At 47.6% G+C, this 21,017-nt stretch overlaps 1 protein-coding gene across 8 annotated transcripts in view; it reads left to right on the forward strand.

Annotated features, from left to right (window-relative positions):
- LOC121552280 (SAM and SH3 domain-containing protein 1-like) overlaps nucleotides 1-9,821 on the forward strand; it is a 323,777-nt gene extending 313,956 nt beyond the window's left edge. For 7 of the 8 annotated variants that reach the window (XM_045211224.1, XM_045211230.1, XM_045211226.1 and 4 more), the window contains 3 exons: nucleotides 641-1,749; nucleotides 6,723-6,854; nucleotides 7,069-9,821. In XM_045211224.1, coding sequence (XP_045067159.1) covers nucleotides 641-1,749; nucleotides 6,723-6,854; nucleotides 7,069-7,329 — 1,502 coding nt within the window. In that variant the 3' untranslated portion in view covers nucleotides 7,330-9,821. The remainder of the gene's footprint in view (nucleotides 1-640; nucleotides 1,750-6,722; nucleotides 6,855-7,068) is intronic. The other variant, XM_045211225.1, reaches the window with a different exon arrangement.
- The last annotated feature ends 11,196 nt before the right edge of the window (nucleotides 9,822-21,017 follow it).

A 21,017-nucleotide genomic window follows, 5' to 3' on the forward strand; every position in this document is an offset into this window, starting at 1 on the left:
GTAATGTGTTTTTTGAGACGTACTATACTGATGTTATGTGTCTGAAATTGTATTACGAGTGCAGCATTGCATTTATAAGGCTATCATCACTAAAAATAGAATTTTCTTGTTGTTGTGCACGTTACTCTGGCTAGTTGAACGTTACACCGGCTAGTTTTGTCTCAGCTACAGTATTGTATGTCATACCTACATAAGCATGCGGTGTAAGTAGAATGTACAATATGACATGCATTTCTAGCATGCAGTTGGAAAAGCGGTGCTGTTTTCATGCTTTCTACTGACCGATAACCTAATGTCACTGTGTCCAACTGTACTCTTAAATATGATCAACCTTCTGATCTAAGGCCATACATAGTGAGATAGAGACTGAAGCTCTGTGTGTGAACAGGGTTGTTTCAGATTCACATGTCCTCTTAGAGGAAGTTCATATTCACAACTGATAGTGATAATCGAAACGCAGTACAAACAGCACAGCACCCATAGTGATATGAAATCCATTATCCAATACATACAGTACACCTCAGTATCAGGTCTCAGTTAGTGTTCTGTCGCTATCTGTTTGAAGTCAATGTCGGGATATGTTTATGTAACTAGTCCCAGCTCTAGAATGAAGAGGGATATGTTGTTCACTGTGTTTCAGGCAAGAGCAGGAAGACATCTCGCTCCATCCACTCCTCCGCGGGCCTCCAGTCCCCAGACTACCCCACCCTTCCCATGACCCAGTCCACTGAGGCACTGCAGCAGAGCAAGATGGAGCGCACAGTCAACTTCACCAAGCACTTCTTCCTCAAGCCCACCTTGAGGGGCTTCAGCATGCTGGGGCTGAGGAAGGGCCCCCGCCAGACCCCCATGCCGGCCAGTCTCAGCTGTGAGGACCTGGACGGGCCACCGGAGGCCACCGGCCCCCAGGCCTGGAAGAGATCTCACTCCCTGGGGGACCTCCACTGGGAACAGGCCTTCGACCAGAAGAAGGACCACAGCCTGGAGGCCAAGCCCGCTAATGGTGGCTCCAAGTTGGGCACCAGCAGCCCGGTGAAGGGCCTCCAGGCTCATGGAGATGGGGGTTCACCACCGGCTCAGAATTGGGGGAGTGCTGTGAGCCCTAAATGGCATTCTGACCTCCCCCATGTACCTTCCCAGCTGCCCCTCAGACCACCCTGTCCCATCACCTTGCTCCCCCAGCCCCGGGAGAGCCTGCCCAACCCGATCTCCAGCCCTCCTGAACCCCAGCTGGGGGAGAGGAGCATCCGGACTCACCCCAAAAAGCCCCCAGTGCCCCCTCCCGTTCCAATCAAGAAGTCCAAGGAGCGCCTAGCCAATGGGATGCGCCACCCCTCTCTGGTCCTCTCCTCCCCCACTCATTCCTATACCTCCACCCCCACCAACTCTCATCCCCCCAGCCCTGTCATCAGCAACCCCAGTCCCAGGGCTCCAGCCCTCCCCAGTAAGGCCTCTAGTACCCCTGCCTCCCCCTCTCCAGCCAGCCCTACTCCAGCCTCCCCTGCCTCCACCGCCACTGCCTCTCCAGAGCCAGAGGAACCAGGCACCCCCCCAGCCGTGCCCCCTCCCTGGCTGTCTGACCTGCCCGAGTCGGCCTGCCCTCAGGCTCAGATCCAGGGGGGTGGTGGCAAGATGACGGTGGCCAGGAAGGTGTCCCATGTTAAGATGGCCGTCGATCTCCACAATGTGCTGGAGCAGAGACTGGAGGCCGAGGGCATTGACCTCACAGAGGAACCCTACTCAGACAAGGTCAGTTACCACCACAACCTGCTACCATGATTATGTACCTGTTATTACTGTGTAGAATACACACACACACCCATCCACCACCTCCTAAATCTCACTCACACTCGCTCAAGGCCAGTTTGTCACAGCTAGGGGTTATATAGCCCACACATGGATGTGGGTATGCTTCATTATATGTTCATTATAGTATATTTTGTTCTCTAGAGTGCATTAAAAATATGCATTTTGGATGGTGTCCGTATTGATCATGTCCGTGCTTATAAATATCTGGGCATTAGATATTTGTCAATCAGAAGGATAGATGAAAAGCTGTCTTTGAAAAAGCATATTGATGAGTTAGTTAAGAAGCTGAGAATGAAAATGGCCTTCTGCTATAGAAATAGATCCTGCCTCTCGCTAAATAGTAGAAAGCCGATTATTCCATTGACGTTCCTATCGGTCCAAGACTATGGCGACATCATCTATATGAACACAGCTGCCACTTCATTAAAGCCGTTAGATGCAGTTTATCATAGCGCACTGCACTTTATTATGGGTGACAGTTTTAGTACTCATTACTGCATTCTCTACTAGAAAGTTGGTTGGTCCTCTTTGATGTCACGTAGGTTGATACATTGCTATGTTTTCATTTATTAAAGCCCTTTTACAAAAAGTCCCACTGTAACTAACATCATTAATAAACTTTAGACTTATGAGTTACCACACCCAGTCTCAGGGATGGCTAACTCTGGAAATTCCTTTGGTCTCTACTGAGTTAGGTAAATCAGCTTTTAGTTTTCTTGCACCTATTTTGTGGAACAATCGTCAAAATGTTCTTAGATTTGATGTTCTGGTGCCTCTAGGGCAATTCAGAAAGCTGATTGAGGACCTTATTACTGATGAATGTGTTTGTTTTTTATGACCGTGTTTTTCTTTCTGCTTGCATCTTGTATTTATATTTTGATTTTCTGTCATTTCTGTAATTCAGGGCTCATCTGTTAAAGAGACATTGTTCTCAGTATGACTCCCTGATAAAATAAAGGTTAAATAAATAAATAAAATGTAGATAATCTTACACCCGTACAAATGAAAGAAAGCACTTTAATAAACGGTGCAGATTGGGTCACAAGTGATGAGGACTTTCCCACTAACTCTGTGTGAGAAAGTACATTATAAGTCAGAAAAGGAGTCCAGTAAATGAGGTCAATAAATACATTATTAGAAGCGTTATGTTGTGTTTTTGTCTCCTGGCCGTCAAGGCCTTTTGATTCTGTGTTGTAATGTGCATTAGGCTACTGGACTCAGACATAACCAGACTGGACCCTGTATCCTGTCAAATGGCACCCGCTTCCTGCCAACAATAGCAGTGGGCCATACGGGAGGGAGGGAGGGAGAGAGAGAGAGAGAGAGAGAGAGAGAGAGAGAGAGAGAGAGAGAGAGAGAGAGAGGAGAGAGAGAGAGAGAGAGAGAGAGAGAGAGAGAGAGAGAGAGAGAGAGAGAGAGAGAGAGAGAGAGAGAGAGAGAGAGACTAACAGCTTGACAATGACAGGGGAAAATCTTCTGTGGGCAGACGAGTGATAGCCTGTTAAGTTTACGGGGCTGAAACTCAGTGAAGGCAGGCGGGTTGAGGTTATTAAACAGTCATACACCATGCCAGAGCCCGAGTTGTGCACACACACACAAACACACACACACCGAGCCCTGCTCTTTAATATGGAGCTCCATCTCTGCCAGGTTAACCACAGACAGGCTCTGAGGCTGGGCTGGGCTGGGCTGGGGCCGGGGTGAGAAATACACTACATGACCAAAAGTATGTGGACACTTGCTCGTCGTACAGGCCTGGCTCGCATTCGGCATTCCAATTAATCCCAATGAATCGCTTTGTGCACGGGGGCATTGTCATGCTGAAACAGGAAAGGGCTTTCCCCAAACTGTTGCCACAAAGTTGAAAGCACAGAATCGTCTACAATGTCATTGTATGCTGTAGCGTTAAGATTTCCCTTCACTGGAACTAAGGGGCCTAGCCCGAACCTTGAAAAACAGTCCCAGACCATTAGTCCTCCTCCACCAAACTTTACAGTTGGCACTATGCATTGGGGCAGGTAGCGTTCTCCTGGCATCCGCCAAATCCAGATTAGTCCGTTGGACTACCAGATGGTGAAGCATGATTTATCACTCCAGAGAACGCGTTTCCACTACTCTAGAGTCTAATGGAGGCGAGCTTAACATCACTCCAGCCGATGCTTGGCATTCCACATGGTGATCTTAGGCTGGTGTGTGGCTGCTCGGCCATGGAAACCCATTTCATTTTCATGTGCTCCATTTTTTTACGCGGAGTGGGAGAGCCAAACTCCGGCGTGCTCCGACTCCTACCAATTCACCCGGGAGCTACGCAAGGTGTTCGACATCTCTCGGGTGGTGTCGGGGCACGAGGCTAGGAGGCGGCTCGCGGCCTGTCGACAGGGTGACCGTTCGGTGGCGGACTACTCTGTGGAGTTCCGGACCCGGGCTCGAGAGGCAGGATGGGAGGAGGCCGCCCTGGTCGTCCTTTACGCGCAGGGGCTATCGGAGGGGATGAAGGACAAACTCTCCTTCAGGGAGCTGCCTGAGCGACTGGACGGCCTCTGTCGACCTCTTAGTGCGGGTAGACAATTGGCGTCGTGAGAGGGCGCATGAGAGAGGCACGACGCAAGGCGCGCCTCCACGTCCCCCTATCAGCCTAGAGGCTTTCCGCCGATTCAGGGAGGAGAAGCCTCAGGGGGAGGCGAAGCCTCAGGAGGAGGCTATGTAGCTGGGGGCGGCACGCTTGTCCAGGATGGAGAGTCGGAGGCGTCTGCGCCAGGAACGTTGTCTGTACTGCGGCCAGGCAGGTCACTACTGCGACTCATGCCCGGAAATGCCGGGAAACGGGAGGGCCTCGCTAGTATCGGGAGGGGTGCTAGCGAGCCGGAACCCCAACTCCAGAGACTCACTGACTTTTCTCCCCGTCAGGGTTCAGTGGGACCGCGCTGCGCGACGGGCGCATGCACTGGTGGATTCTGGGGCCGCGGGAAACCTGATGGACGCGGGGCTGGCCCAAGGGTGGAGCGTTCTGTTACTCTCCCTCTCCGAGCCGTTTCCGGTCATGGGCCTGGACGGCCGGCCGTTGGAGTCGGGCTTCATCACCCGGCACACTGTCCCCGTGCGTGTCCGGGTGGCGGGGGGGCTATGGGAGGATATCCAGTTTTTCATTGTGGACTCTCCGGAGTGTCCCCTCGTCCTCGGGCACCCCTGGCTGGTCGCCCACAAACCCCGGATAGACTGGTCCACGGGGAGGCTCATCCTGGAGGGAGGCTCCGCCCCCATCCTGTTCCAGTCTCCACTGACCACTCATCAGCCCAAACCACCGTCCCAGACCACCTACCAGTCCTCACCTCTTCCCCAGGTCCCGCACTCCAAATCGCCACCTGGGTCTATCTGTTCACCTGTGTATTTATGCCCTCCCTTCCCTGTGTTCCCTTGCTCAGTTTTCTCTGCTAGTTTCTTGTGTCAAGCAGTACACATCAGTGTCTGATCACGAGACGGTACTTGAGAAGTGTTCTCCCTGTTCCATTGTTGTTTTCAGTCATAGTTAGTATTTCGTATTTTTGCTGTCAGCCTGTTTTTGGAGACCAATTTGCACCTCCTTTATTTTTATGTGATAAGTCCGTTATTTTGTATCCTGGCTTTGGGACCACCAGTAAAGATCCTTGTTTCACCATCTTTGCTTACTGCCTACTATCCTGCACCGCACCTGGGTCACACCTCACATCAACCCTTACAAATGAGGATTAATGCTGCAGTGCAGTGTCACTCTCCGAACACTAGGGGTGTAGTGTTGGAAGTAGGGCTATGCTAGGGTCAGACAGGACACTTGGCTGTGTCCACATCTACATACACCCCTGCATCTCTCTATTCCTCCACTCTAGGTGGCCTCCGGTCCAGTTTGGCTGGGTTGTCCTGGACTGGCTGGAGACTGGCTGGACACTGACCATGACTCCAGGGGTCTGGAGCGTTTTGAGAGAGATGTTTTCAATGTTTTCCCCCACAGAATTCCCTTGTATTCTCTCTTCATGCATAGTAATCAACCATTGGCTAGTCTAATCTACTTATGACATGTTATGGGATCTCCCGCATCATTTGTGTGTCTCTGTCTCTCTCTTTTTTGAGACAGTTTTCTTAAAACATTACTCTCCCTCAGCGGTCTATCCTTTAAATATGAATTTATCTCCCATCCAATGGGCTCGTCAGTTCGCCAGTGTTTTGACTCGTTATTTCACATTATTAGTCTGCTTCATTCTCTCATAAACAGACAGAAACTGGGCCTCTCCAGCCTCATAATGTTCAAATTAGCAAATAAAAAAATAAGTAGGAGCTCCTACTTCATCCCTAGTCTCTGAGCTGTTCTAAAACATGCGGTTCTTGTAGAGGTTTAGGTTGACTGTAGTCAATAAATGTGCAGAGTAGGGTTTTGGTCTCACTGCATCTTGTGTTTTGGTCTATGACTTTATGGTCTTGACAGGGGCTAACAGATATATTTATTGAAACGGAGAGAGAGAACGAAGTCACTATGGTTTCTGATTGGCTTGTCTTATCTGGGCCTATACAGGAGAGATTCCCCTGTTTCTTTCAAATATGGATTTAATGTTTCCCTGCGTAGCAACCCAGATGTACTCCAGGTTTACTCCAGGTCATGGTTACTTAGAGTTTTCATGGTTTGGGGTTTTAGTAGATAAGTGTGAGTTGTTGTGCCCCCAGGTAGAGGGTCTCTCTTTCTCCATCAGTATGGTGGCAATGAAAACCACATCTCCCAATGTGCATGAGTTTCCATGCCAATATGTTTTGAGTGTGTTTGCATGTGTGCACGTTTGTGTGTGTGTGTGTGTGTGTGTGTGTGTATACGTGTGTCTGTGTGTCACTATCCTCACTCATCCCCAGTTTCTCTCCCTCTGTCTCTCTCCATTTCTCCCTCCATCCAGCATGGTCGGTGTGGTATCCCCCAGCCCCTTGTGCAGCGCTACAGTGAAGACCTGGAGCAGCCAGTGAAAGATGTGGCCCGCGCAATAGACCAGGTCCGCGTCAAGCAGCTCCGCAAGCAGCACCGCATGGCTGTGAGTACTGTACTGCACCACTATCTGTCTGTCTGCTAGGCTTTATTGGACAGATTCAATAAGCATTTAGCTACATGGTCACCAGGGCAATGATGGGGCCTGTTATTTTCAGATGACACGTTTAAGGTGTCATTACTATGTTTTATGTATTATCATTTTTATTATAATTTATTATTACACAAAATTCCTGAATGTTTTTACCGGTATTCCTCAGATCCCGTTTGGAGGTTTAACAGAGATGTGCAGGAAGCCTCTCTCCCCGGGTCACGTGAGCACCGTCTCTGATTGGCTGGTGTCCATCGGCCTGCCCATGTACGCCACGCCCCTGGAGAAGGCAGGATATGACACGTTGGGGCATGTGTCATCTCTCACGGAGAGCGGCGTGTGGGAGGCGGGGGTGCGGGACGAGAGGCATGCCCGTAGACTGGTCAGCGAAGCCCGATTGGTCAGCGCACCCAGAGACGCACAGTCGTAACTGTGACAGTGGAACCAATGCAGGTGAAACTAGGACAGTTGAACGGCTATGTCATGGCTGTCTGCTCAGTTGACAAAGTTGAGACTGAAGCACAGTTGCAAATAAATGCAGAACGGAATAACTGTGCAAGTGACCACGGCACAGCTTTCAACACCTATTGAGGATTTTGACTGGACGGGTTGTAGTTGCAGCCCAGTCCAAACCTGAGACTTAGGAGCAGAAAACCTGTTCTTATTCCCCCATGTCTTTATCGATCTATTTCTCTTTCTATTCCTCTCTTTCAGATGTTTACGGTGAGACTGTTCAGACTGCCGTGAACAGTTATCAGATGCCTTTAAAACTGACTGTAGACTCTCTCTCTCTCTGAGTGGGACTGTTTCCATTCTGAAACATCCTCCCCAGTCTTATAACACAAGACTGAGACGTACTGCCTTTAAGGAAAATAGCACACTTTTTTTTTTTAGGTTTGACTTTTTATAAAGGTATAAAAGACTGTTTATCAATGTTTTGACCTGTGTTTAATAAGTGCTTAATTTTAATCTCTTGTGCGAGACAAAAGCACTGGAGCGTAATAAGAATATGTAGCTTGGCCAAAGCAATTTCTTTCAATGTGCGTTTCACCTTTGTTGTTAATCCCATTGCCAAATGCTATAGCAAGACTTTGGAGAATGGGTTTTCTTGCAGTTAATCAACTAAAACATAACACAAAACATGAAATAAGTAAACAATGCTGTTGTATTGGGATTTAAAATCCTTATTTTCTATCATACTATAGTGTTTTTGTAATATACCGTACCATATATTCTAATTTCAAGGTGTTTTTACAGTATGTGTTCAATAAGTATTTGTTTGTCTGCTTTGTGGAATGTCAAGGTCTGAAATGTCTTCAGGCCATCTCAGTTAATGTAAGAGACAGTCAGACAGATGTCGACATCAGTTTATAGGTCAGATTATATTGCAGACTTCAAAACATATCTTGGTTGCATGTAATCCTCCAATATGTAGGTCCTTACAGCAAGGCTCTCTACACAGTACCGCTCTAATAATCTTCCATGGGAGATCAGCTTTTCTTTGCAGACAATATCTTCTCCATATATCTAAACAAGCTCATTTTAAGTTGCCTTACCATTATGTAAAGAAAACAGTTAGATAAATATCTATTCATGTACTCAGCATTATAAATTGGCATTTCAACCCCTATCTACATTCTCTTTGACTAAGGCTTGATTGTGTCAAAGCCTCACCAGGCCTATATGTTTTGAATGTGCAAAGGCTTGTAATGACGGTGATTGTTAGTAGCAGACACACACACACACACACACACACACACACACACACACGATTAGCTGCCGGCAGATGTATGAGATCAAAGTGATAATTCTGTATGTACACACACACATTAGCAGCCACATAGCTCAATAGGTGTTTTTCTTGTTAAGCACAGATGTTAATCCACAGGAAGTCTGATTTAAACAGTGTCCCATGTTCAACAGCCAGCCACAGCACCACGTTCTAAGAGAGAGACACAGTCAGGGAGGACAGATGAGAATGGGAGATGGTCACCTCACCTCTGTAGGAATCTACTGAATCCCCATTCACTGAAAAAGCAGACCAGACCTGTGAGTCCCTTGTAGTGGATTCCTAGTCCAAGCTTGGTGTGAGTGGATCCACCCACGTAATGTCATTCTAGTTGTGTGAAGTACTTCATATTGCAATCAATTATCCCTAGCTCTCGGGTTTAAAAAAATATAAGTTTGACACAGTGGTGTAACATAGGTGGATGCTTTTGCAGTGGACACTCGATAGAAGTTTGATGCCTTTTCTCTTCAATCATAGTGGTGCTTCAGGTTTGTACTGGTAGGGGGAGTTTTTCAAGAAACAAAAATACCTAACATTGAAGATGTTTTTTGTAAAGAAAAAATATTGTCACTGTAAAATGCACTTTAGAAAGTAAATTATAAAATACACGCAAAATTAGTAAAGTTGTCATTAAGTCCATAAGCGGAATTTGTTTTCAGGTAAGGTAAAGGGTTTGAATGGGTTATACTGGTATATAGTTTTCTTAGTATTGAGTTCCCAATGCCAAGTCAATGTACAAATGTAATTAATAATCATTCATGAATTAACCTGTTCCAATGACTTAACTTCCAATTTGTTTTTGCAGTCTTACAAAAAATCGTAATTACATAAATGAAATGATTAACAAGAGTTGCACATTCTTTATATGTAATTTGGTATTTAAATAACTTATTTTTGGGGCTTTTCATATCAACTGTAATAATTAGCTGTACTATACAAATAGCAATACCTTCCTGCATATTGCTTTAGTTAGTGAAAAGCTACAGTGTGTATTGTAAAATATAAGTGTACAAATGATTTTATTTGGTTTCAACTAGCTAATGATTGTCTATAAAGATTTGCTTGTGTATTGAAACAAAAAAAGTGTCAAACTATTTGTCATTCTGAAATATAATAAAAACTCTTTCTTGCCACCCTGTGTCTGTATACACTTACACACACACACACACCTCCTCTGTCTGATGTGAGGTGTGGGCAGTAAGTTATTGGACTGTTTCCCTACTGTGCACCACATGTTATCCGCTTCTCGCAGAATTTCTTCATTATATTAAACTTCATTTTATGTGTGGATAATACAGTGGGGGAAAAAAGTATTTAGTCAGCCACCAATTGTGCAAGTTCTCCCACTTAAAAAGATGAGAGAGGCCTGTAATTTTCATCATAGGTACACGTCAACTATGACAGATAAAATGAGGAAAAAAAATCCAGAAAATCACATTGTAGGATTTTTTATGAATTTATTTGCAAATGATGGTGGAAAATAAGTATTTGGTCAATAACAAAAGTTTCTCAATACTTTGTTATATACCCTTTGTTGGCAATGACACAGGTCAAACGTTTTCTGTAAGTCTTCACCAGGTTTTCACACACTGTTGCTGGTATTTTTGGCCCATTCCTCCATGCAGATCTCCTCTAGAGCAGTGATGTTTTGGGGCTGTCGCTGGGCAACACGGACTTTCAACTCTCTCCAAAGATTTTCTATGGGGTTGAGATCTGGAGACTGGCTAGGCCACTCCAGGACCTTGAAATGCTTCTTACGAAGCCACTCCTTTGTTGCCCGGGCGGTGTGTTTGGGATCATTGTCATGCTGAAAGACCCAGCCACGTTTCATCTTCAATGCCCTTGCTGATGGAAGGAGGTTTTCACTCAAAATCTCACGATACATGGCCCCATTCATTATTTCCTTTACACAGATCAGTCGTCCTGGTCCCTTTGCAGAAAAACAGCCCCAAAGCATGATGTTTACACCCCCCATGCTTCACAGTAGGTATGGTGTTCTTTGGATGCAACTCAGCATTCTTTGTCCTCCAAACACGACGAGTTGAGTTTTTACCAAAAAGTTCTATTTTGGTTTCATCTGACCATATGACATTCTCCCAATCCTCTTCTGGATCATCCAAATGCACTCTAGCAAACTTCAGACGGGCCTGGACATGTACTGGCTTAAGCAGGGGGACACGTCTGGCACTGCAGGATTTGAGTCTCTGTGTAGTGTGTTACTGATGGTAGGCTTTGTTACTTTGGTCCCAGCTCTCTGCAGGTCATTCACTAGGTCCCCCCGTGTGGTTCTGGGATTTTTTGCTCACCGTTCTTGTGATCATTTTGACCCACGGGGTGAGATCTTGCATGGAGCCCCAGATCGAGGGAGATTATCAGTGGTCTTGTATGTCTTCCTTTTTTTTTTTTTTCTCTATGATAATAATGCCTCCTTTCTTTTTTTGAATCTTTTTTCCCACTGATGTCTCAGAATACAATAACAGGTAATACATTACCAGACTGGATTTGATTAAAACTCTGGATCCTACACGGGCTCAGTCTGTTGAATAAGAACAGAGGCTGATTTCATTTCTCTGCAGCTTGAAGAGGGAAGAAAACTGATTTACTTTTGACCTGCCTGTCATCGATGTCTGACTGGCGCAATGGGTTCATGCCCTCTCCAGAAGTTTCAGATATTTTTTTTATAACCCCACCCTGATCTGTTCTTCTCCACAACTTTGTCCCTGACCTGTTTGGAGAGCTCCTTAGTCTTCGTGGTGCCGCTTGCTTGGTGGTGCCCCTTGCTTAGTGGTGTTGCAGACTCTAGGGCTTTTCAGAACAGGTGTATATATATATATACTGATATCATGTGACACTTAGATTGCACACAGGTGGACTTTATTTAACTAATTATGTGACTTCTGAAGGTAATTGGTTGCACCAGATCTTATTTAGGGGCTTCATAGCAAAGGGGGTGAATACATATGCAATGCACCACTTTTCCGTTATTTATTTTTGAGAATTTTTAGAAACAAGTTATTTTTTCCATTTCATGTCACCAATTTGGACTATTTTGTGTATGTCCATTACATGAAATCCAAATTAAAATCAATTTAAATTACAGGTTGTAATGCAACAAAATAGGAAAAACGCCAAGAGGGATGAATACTTTTGGCAAGGCACTTTAGCTTCCAACCAGGGGTTTGAAATAAAATACATTCTGTTGTGTCTGGTTGTGCCTGGTTTGGAACGACACAGTGCCCGTCTCTCTCAATGCGTAATAAAGGAAAGCACACAGGTTCCAGAACACATTTACTCTTTATACTCATAGACATAGAATGAGATTCTATATCTGTGTTTATACCCATGGCTTTGGTTAGAATGTTTCACAAAGAGACCATTGCTATGACTACAATACAGCTGCTACCACTAAAAGTGAGTTAATTTCCTGCAATTTGACACATTTTGACATGATTTATGCCATGTTAATATTATATCTGAGTGAGATTGACTAACAAAATCAATACGGGCCCCCTGGAGGTCAGGGCCCCTGGACAAGTGCTCTTCTTGCCCAATCTGTAATTTGGCCGTGATTACTACAAGTTTGGATAGCTGGGTAGACTAATTTACCAATCTCAAAATGTTTTGCTCACGTGGGCTAATTGAGTGACCTTCAGTGACTGCACTCTAAAAAATGCTGGGTTAATAACAATATTGGACAGAACACACGCTGGGTTATTTTGACCCAGCCAGTTGGGTTGAGTGAATAACCCAACATGTTGGGTTGTTTGGATTACCCAAACATAGATTCATTTAACCATCAGTTGATTTTTTAACCATCAGTTGAGTTGACCCAGCAGTTGGGTCTTTTTTAATGTAATCCATAGGGTATTTTCAGGAGGCGTGGCCTATTAGGGGTGTGGCTCTAAGATAATTATTTTTGGCCACCTGTAAGAGTAAATGTCCTTCCGATTCATCATGTTAAGTTTGTACACTGCAAATTTCATTTTTCCTTCAATATCTTTGCACATTACATATTCTAATATGTACCGGAGACCCATGAGGCGGAGCACAATTGGCCCAGCGTCGTCCGGGTTAGGGGAGGGTTTGGCCGGCCGGGATGTCCTTGTCCCATCATGCTCTAGCAACTCCTTGTGGCGGGCCGGGCGCAGGCAAGCTGACTTCGGTTGCCAGTTCACATCGATGGGGCTGTAGTGGAGCGGGTCGAGAGCTTTAAGTTCCTTGGTGTCCACATCACCAACAAACTATCATGGTCCAAACACACCAAGACAGCCGTGAAGAGGGCACGACAACACCTTTTCCCCCTCAGGAGACTAAAAAGATTTGGCATGGTCCCCAGATCCTCAAAAAGTTCTACAGCTGCACCATCGAGAGCATCCTGACCGGTTGCATCACCGCCTGGTATGGCAACTGCTCGGCATCCGACCGTAAGGCGCTACAGAGGGTAGTGCGTACGGCCCAGTACATCACTTGGGCCAAGCTTCCTGCCATCCAGGACCTATATACTAGGCGGTGTCAGAGGAAGGCCCAAAAAATGGTCAAAGACTCCAGTCATCCAAGTCATAGACTGTTCTCTCTGCTACCACACGGCAAGCGGTACCGGAGCGCTTCTACCCCCAAGCCATAAGACTGCTGAACAATTAATCAAATGGCCACCCGGACTATTTACATTGACCCCCCCCCTTTGTTTTTACACTGCTGCTACTCGCTGTTTATAATCTGTACATAGTCACTTTACCCCTACCTACATGTACAAAGTACCTCGACTAACATGTACCCCCGCACATTGACTCGGTACCGGTACCCCCTGTATATAGCCTCGTTATTGTTATTTTATTGTGTTACTTTTAATTACATTTTTTTCTTTAGTTTATTTAGTAAATATTTTCATAACTCTATTTCTTGAACTGCATTGTTGGTTAAGGGCTCGTAAGTAAGCATTTCACGGTAAGGTCTACACCTGTTGTATTCGGCGTATGTGACAAATAACATTTGATTTGATTTGAGTTGTACAGTGTTTCCTCGTTGGTGCGGCTGGCTTCCGGGTTAAGCGAGCAGTGTGTCAAGAAGCAATGCGGAGGACGCATGGCTCTCGACCTTCGCCTCTCCCGAGTCCGTACGGGAATTGCAGCGATGGGACAAGACTGTAACTACCAATTGGATATCACGAAATTGGGGAGAAAAATATTTACTTTAAAGTTTAAAATAAAAGTACTGTCAGACTGATTTGTAATACACTGTAATAGCCCCCATTTTAAAAAGTAATTTGCCCGTTGATTACATAACTTATTTTACATTGTGTGGTCGCAGGCCAAAAAAGTCGCGGGCCAAAAAAGTTTGGGAATCCCTGGAGTAGAGACACTGGAAAGGGAAAGTTTACACATACACACACACATACTGTACACGTAAGTGGGATGGTTGGAGGTCCACTCACTCACTAGTCCTTTTGAATAAGTGGGCTTGCATCCCCTCAGGTAATTCGCATTTAGGCCTAATAAGCACCTTGCACTCCTTATTTACTTAGCACCTGACTATCCTGACTCTGAGCACGTCTGAAGTAGGCCTATCAATCACCATCTGCAGGCTACCTGGCCTGCGCGCAAATGTAGGCATATAAATGTGTCCATTTGGGGATCTGATAGTATTTCTGATTGGCTTAACACACCACCACTAATGAGCTGTGGAGCTTCTCAAAGTAATGTATCCTTCACCTCAAACAGCAAGCAAACCAAGTCTGTTTTTACATCCATTGGGAATGACAAAAGTTCCTCAATGTATTTGAAAAATCTTTCCAGCTCTCTCCCTTTCGATACCCACTCAGCGTGAAAGGGAAAAATGTCTTGCTCTGATCCAAGTACCTGATTACTTCTTATCCATTGCGCAAATAGCCTACAGCTGTGTCTGCCGAGCTCACTGGTGCCGAAACTCTGAGGGCCCATAATATTATACAACATTTACATTTTACATTTTAGTCATTTAGCAGACGCTCTTATCCAGAGCGACTTACAGTTAGTGAATACATATTTTTCTTATACTGGCCCCCCGTGGGAAACAAACCCACAACCCTGGCGTTGCAAACGCCATGCTCTATCAACTGAGCTACATCCCTGCCGGCCATTCCCTCCCCTACCCTGGACGACGCTGGGCCAATTGTGCGCCGCCCATGAGTCTCCCGGTCGCGGCCGGCGGCGACAGAGCCTGGATTCGAACCAGGATCTCTAGTGGCACAGTTAGCACTGCGATGCAGTGCCTTAGACCACTGCGCCACTCAGGAGTATGTGGCAAGTTTGCTAGCGCAAGCTTCGGGCCAGACCCAAGTTATATTTTCTACCTGCAGGCTGTAATTTTGTATTTGTTGGCTTTATGTAGGCTATTTTTACATAGCTGGCAATGGCAATATAAGTTACTTTTTAGGTTTGTATCATTTTCATTTAGATTTGGATAGAATTTTGATTAACCACATGACAATGGTTTTGAGATATGAAGACATTATTATAAAATAAATTAGACTGCTCCATGAAAATGTGCATATGAAAACCATAACTGGCATTATGGTTAGAAAGGGTAAGATACATTGGCATTCCACATAAGAAAGGTTGCCAACTCCTACTGTAGCCTATTAACGGCAACTTCAGGAGAGTAACGGAAGAATCTGCGAAAGCCAGCAGGAGCGGGAGGAGGATGGGAGGGTCAGGTTAAGGTTTTTTTCTTCTGGTTATCTTGATCTCTGGCTCCCTCTTGAGTCATTTGTGTCTTATTTCATCAAACAGTGAGCTTAAAGCATCATACAAGCTCAATAAATTTAGTTGGTTTTATTCAAACACAAAGGGCGTGTCTATATATAGAAAAATAAATACACTTTTAGAATTTCGACCAATCAGTCGACCAATATTCTTTTGGGTCGGGGACAGCCCTAAAATGCTAATTTCTAGTGACTTTTGAGAAAATGATACAGACAAACCTTAACTTACAAATGGGCACATTTACAATGCTAAGGAGGGCCTTGCAGAGGGGCACTTACTCTGGTACAGTCCAATCTTGGGGCCATGGCCATTCATCCTGTACTGAATACCAGTGTGACTGTTAATGTGGATATATTCAATTAAACAACCATTTTGTACTCTTTCTCTGCTACTGTATGATGAATTTCCTAGTATTTTTCTCACTTCCCCTATGTCAGGTTGTTCCTACTGCTGATCTACATACTGTATGGTTTGAAACTTAACGTAATATTTTCAACATATAATACAGTTATTATACTGTAATAATAACCAGCAACATACACAGTTAAAAACTGTTTTAATAATTAAAAAAAGGTCAAACTGAAATTAATCAATCTCCACAATTAACAACAATTAAATATAATCATGGCTGCCTCTCTTCTGCATGAAGTTAACACATGCAATACACCCTCTAGACTGCTATCATTTCATCAGAGATCATACATGACAATTCAGATTGTTTCACACTATGACAGATCATCAGTCTATGAACTCTATGAGCTTGGAGAGGCACTATCTTACCTGTTGGTTTGTGGCCTCTCTGTCTCTCCCTCTCTCCCTCTCGACCTGTCTCCCTATCTGCCTGCCTGCCTGCCTGCCTGCCTGCCTGCCTGCCTGCCTGCCTGCCTGCCTGCCTGCCTGCCTGCCGTTCTGTCTGTCTGTCTGTCTGTCTGTCTGTCTGTGAGTATCATCATGGCTGCCTTTCTCCTGCATGAAGTTAAAGCTGCAATATGTAACTTTTTGGGTGACCCGACCAAATTCACATAGAAATGTGAGTTATAGATCTGTCATTCGCATTGAAAGAAAGTCTAAGAAACTGTAAATATGTTCTATGTGCGCTATTTCCATGCTTCCCGTTTTTATGTTTCATTTTTTGCGTCTTTTACTTTTCGGTTTTATGCACCTGTCACGGTTTCGGCCGAGGCTGCCTCTCTTCCTTGCTCGGGCAGGCTTCGGCGTTCGTTGTCTCCGGAATACTAGCTGCCACCGTTGCATGTTTCTATGTTCGTTTGCTTTTGTCTAATTGTTGTCACACCTGTTTTCGTTTAGTGAATTAGTGTCCTATAAGTTCTCCTTGGGTTTGTGTTAGTGTTGTGTGTGATTGTTTTCACTGTCGTGCTTTGTTGCTGGATGTTTTGACTATTTGCTCGGTAGAGCTGTCCTCCATAGTTTGGAGAGTTTTGTCGCACCTGTCTGTGCGCCCGTTTTGTTTCGCCTGCGCGCGGAGTTTCGCCTTCGGGCTATTTAATGTTTGCATGGTTAGAGATTTCACTAAAGTCTTTGGAACTATACTTCTGCGTCCTGCGCCTGATTCCACCACCACACCCACTTACAACATCCTTGACAGAATCACACACCTTTAAATGGAATCAGCAGGAGCCGAAGCAGCGCAGGCGACGCTGGAGGACAGGGTCCTCCAGCTAGATGACCAGATCCTGCGGATGGGGTCCGCATTGCAGGAGGTGATCACCACCATCAGAGGCTGGGAGACCCGAGGGACACCTCCACTACCATCGTCCCTGCCCGCGCCATCGGCAAGTCAGCCTCTTCCTGCTCCAGAACCCAGAGGAGTTCGACTCTCGCTCCCGAGGGCCTACGATGGGACCGCTGCCGGGTGTCAGGGATTCCTTCTCAAGGTGGAGCTTTACCTGGCCACCGTGCACCCGGCGCCCTCGGGGCACGAGAGCGTGTCCGCCCTGATCTCCTGCCTTTCCGGTAAAGCGTTGGAATGGGCCAACGCAGAGTGGAGGAGAATAGACGCTAACACCATCACCTACGACGAGTTCTCCCGCCGCTTCAGGGCGGTGTTTGACCATCCCCCGGAGGGGAAAGCGGCGGGGGAGCGTCTGTTTGGCCTCCGGCAGGGGAGGAGGAGTGCCCAGGAGTTCGCCTTAGAATTCCGCCCTCTAGCGGCGGATGCAGGGTGGAATGAGCGGGCCCTCATCGATCACTATCGATGTAGTCTACGTGAGGACGTCCGTAGGGAGCTGGCCTGTAGGGACACCAGTCTCTCGTTCGACCAGTTGGTCGACATGTCCATCAGGCTGGATACCCTGCTAGCTACCCGCGGGACGTCCCGAGGGGGGTCCGTCCATTTCACCCTCCAGCGCTTCCCGAGCCGTGCCCCATGGAGCTCGGTGGCGCTGGCGCTAGAGAGAGGAGGGGTCGGAATACGAGGGGGTCCATCTCCTGCACCAACTGTGGTCGGGGAGGACACACCGCGGCTAGGTGCTGGGGATGGCCTCCTAGGGGGAAGACGACAGGTCCCGCACTGGGGAGTCCTTCCAGGTGAGTAGGCGCCCCACTCACCCAGAGCTCTCTGTTGCACACTTTTGTATACCTGTGCGTTTTCCACAGGTAGCACCTCATTCCCAGCATAAGGCGCTGGTAGATTCAGGCGCGGCTGGGAATTTTGTTGATAAGCAATTTTGTTTAGCCTTAGGGATTCCCCTTCTACCTGTTGACGTTCCTTTCCCGTTCATGCCCTAGATAGCCGTCCGTTGGGTGCGGGCTTGATCAGGGAGGTTACAGCGCCACTTAGGATGTGTGCGCAGGGGGTCATCAGGAGATGATCCAGCTATTTCTGATCGACTCGCCTGCGTATCCGGTGGTGCTGGGCATGCCCTGGTTGAGTACCCATAACCCATCTATTTCGTTGGCAGGAGAGAGCTCTGATGGAGTGGTCTGCTCAGTGTGTGGGTCGATGTTTGGGCGTTTCGTAGGGGGCTACCTCGGTGGAGAGTCCAAACCAGGTGCCCGCATTGCACGTTCCCCCTGAGTATGGGGATTTGGCTATTGCGTTTAGTAAGTCGAGGGCGACACAGTTGCCGCCCCATAGGCAGGGAGATTGTGCGATAGACCTCCAGGCAGGAGCTGCGCTCCCACGGAGCCATGTGTATCCTCTGTCTCAGGAGGAGAAGAAAGCTATGGAGACTTACATAGACGAATCTCTGAGACAAGGATACATACGGCCTTCCACTTCCCCTGCGTCCTCGAGTTTCTTTTTGTGAAGAAAAAGGATGGTGGGTTACGCCCGTGCATCGATTACCGTGGTCTCAATCAGATCACGGTGAAGTACAGTTATCCACTCCCGCTGATTGCGACCATGACTGAGTCATTGCATGGGGCGCGTTTCTTCACTAAATTAGATCTCAGGAGCGCATACAACTTGGTGCGCATCAGGGAGGGCGATGAATGGAAGACAGCCTTTAGTACCACCTCGGGCCATTACGAGTATCTTGTCATGCCATACGGGTTGATGAACGCTCCGTCAGTTTTCCAATCATTCGTGGATGAGATCTTCAGGGACATGCAGGGGCAGGGGGTGGTTGTGTACATAGATGACATTCTCGTGTACTCGCCTACCCGAGTCGAGCATGTGGCCCTGGTGCGCAGAGTGTTGCGGAGGCTGGTGGAGCACGACCTGTATGTCAAGGCAGAGAAGTGTCTGTTTTTCCAGGAGTCGGTCTCCTTTTTGGGGTATCAGTTGTCTGCGTCAGGGGTGAAGATGGAGGTAGACCGGGTGTCAGCCGTGCGTAATTGGCAAACACCAACCACTGTGAAGGAGGTGCAGCAGTTTTTGGGGTTTGCGAATTACTACCGGAGGTTTATCCGGGGTTTTGGACAGGTGGCAGCTCCCATCACGTCTCTTTTGAAGGGGGGTCCGGTGCGTCTGCAGTGGTCTGCCGAGGCGGACAGGGCGTTTGGGAGGCTGAAGGACCTGTTTACCTCGGCCCCGGTGCTGGCGCATCCGGATCCCTCTTTGCCATTTCAGGTAGAGGTGGACGCGTTAGAGGCCGGTATAGGAGCCGTGCTTTCGCAACGGTCCGGCGCGCCACCTAAACTCCGCCCCTGTGCTTTTTATTCCAAGAAGCTCAGTCCGGCGGAGCGAAACTATGACGTAGGGGACAGGGAGCTGTTAGCCGTGGTACAGGCCCTAAATGTGTGGAGGCACTGGCTTGAGGGGGCTCAACACCCTTTCCTCATTTTGACGGACCACCGTAACCTGGAGTACATCCGGGCAGCGAGGAGGCTGAACCCTCGCCAGGCGAGGTGGAATATGCTTTTGACCCGGTTCACATTCAAGATCACGTACATCCCTGGGTCACAGAATGGTAAGGCAGACGCACTGTCTCGGCGGTATGACACGGAGGAGAGGTCCATGGAGCCCACTCCCATACTGCCGGAGTCGTGTCTGGTGGCACCGGTAGTGTGGGAGGTCGATGCTGAACTCGAGCGAGCGTTACGCACCGACCCTAGTCCACCTCAATGCCCGGAGGGTCGGAAGTACGTTCCGCTCGAGGTTCGGGATCGATTGATCTATTGGGCTCACACGTCACCCTCCTCTGGACATCCTGGTATCGGCCGGACAGTGCACTGTCTTAGTGCCAAGTACTGGTGGCCCACGTTGGCGAGGGATGTGAGGGTTTATGTTTCCTCCTGCTCGGTGTGCGCCCAGTGTAAGGCGCCTAGACATCTGCCTAGGGGTAAGTTACTACCCCTGCCCGTTCCACAACGACCATGGTCTCACCTCTCGGTGGATTTCCTAACTGACCTTCCTCCTTCACAGGGGAATACCACTATACTGGTCGTTGTGGACCGGTTTTCTAAGGCCTGTCGTTTGCTCCCTATGCCGGGCCTTCCTACTGCCCTGCAAACCGCCAAAGCACTATTCACCCATGTGTTCCGGCACTACGGGGTACCCGAGGATATTGTGTCTGATCGAGGTCCCCAATTTACCTCCAGAGTCTGGAGAGCTTTTATGGAGCGATTGGGGGTCTCGGTGAGCCTCACCTCGGGTTACCACCCGGAGAGTAATGGGCAGGTGGAACGTGTGAACCAGGATGTGGGTAGGTTTCTTAGAACATACTGCCAGGACCGGCCAGAGGAGTGGGCAAGGTACGTTCCCTGGGCCGAAATGGCCCAGAATTCCCTACGCCATTCCTCCACTAACCTAACCCCTTTCCAATGTGTGTTAGGTTACCAGCCGGTTCTGGCACCTTGGCAGCAGAGCCAGATCGAGGCTCCTGCGGTGGATGAGTGGGTGCGGCGCTCGGAGGAGACATGGAACGCTGCCGGCGTCATAAGGCGAGCGCCGATCTCCACCGCAGTGAGGGACCGGTGTACGCACCTGGTGATCGAGTCTGGCTCTCTACCAGAAACCTGCCCCTCCGCCTGCCCTGTCGGAAACTGGGTCGGCGGTTTGTAGGGCCATTTAAAGTCCTGAGAAGGTTGAACGAGGTGTGTTACAAATTACAACTACCTGTTGAATATAAAAGTATTAACCCCTCGTTCCATGTGTCTCTTCTCAGGCCGGTGGTAGCTGGCCCA

The sequence above is a fragment of the Coregonus clupeaformis genome, chromosome 36, assembly GCF_020615455.1.
Source record: "Coregonus clupeaformis isolate EN_2021a chromosome 36, ASM2061545v1, whole genome shotgun sequence".
Taxonomy (NCBI): domain Eukaryota; kingdom Metazoa; phylum Chordata; class Actinopteri; order Salmoniformes; family Salmonidae; genus Coregonus; species Coregonus clupeaformis.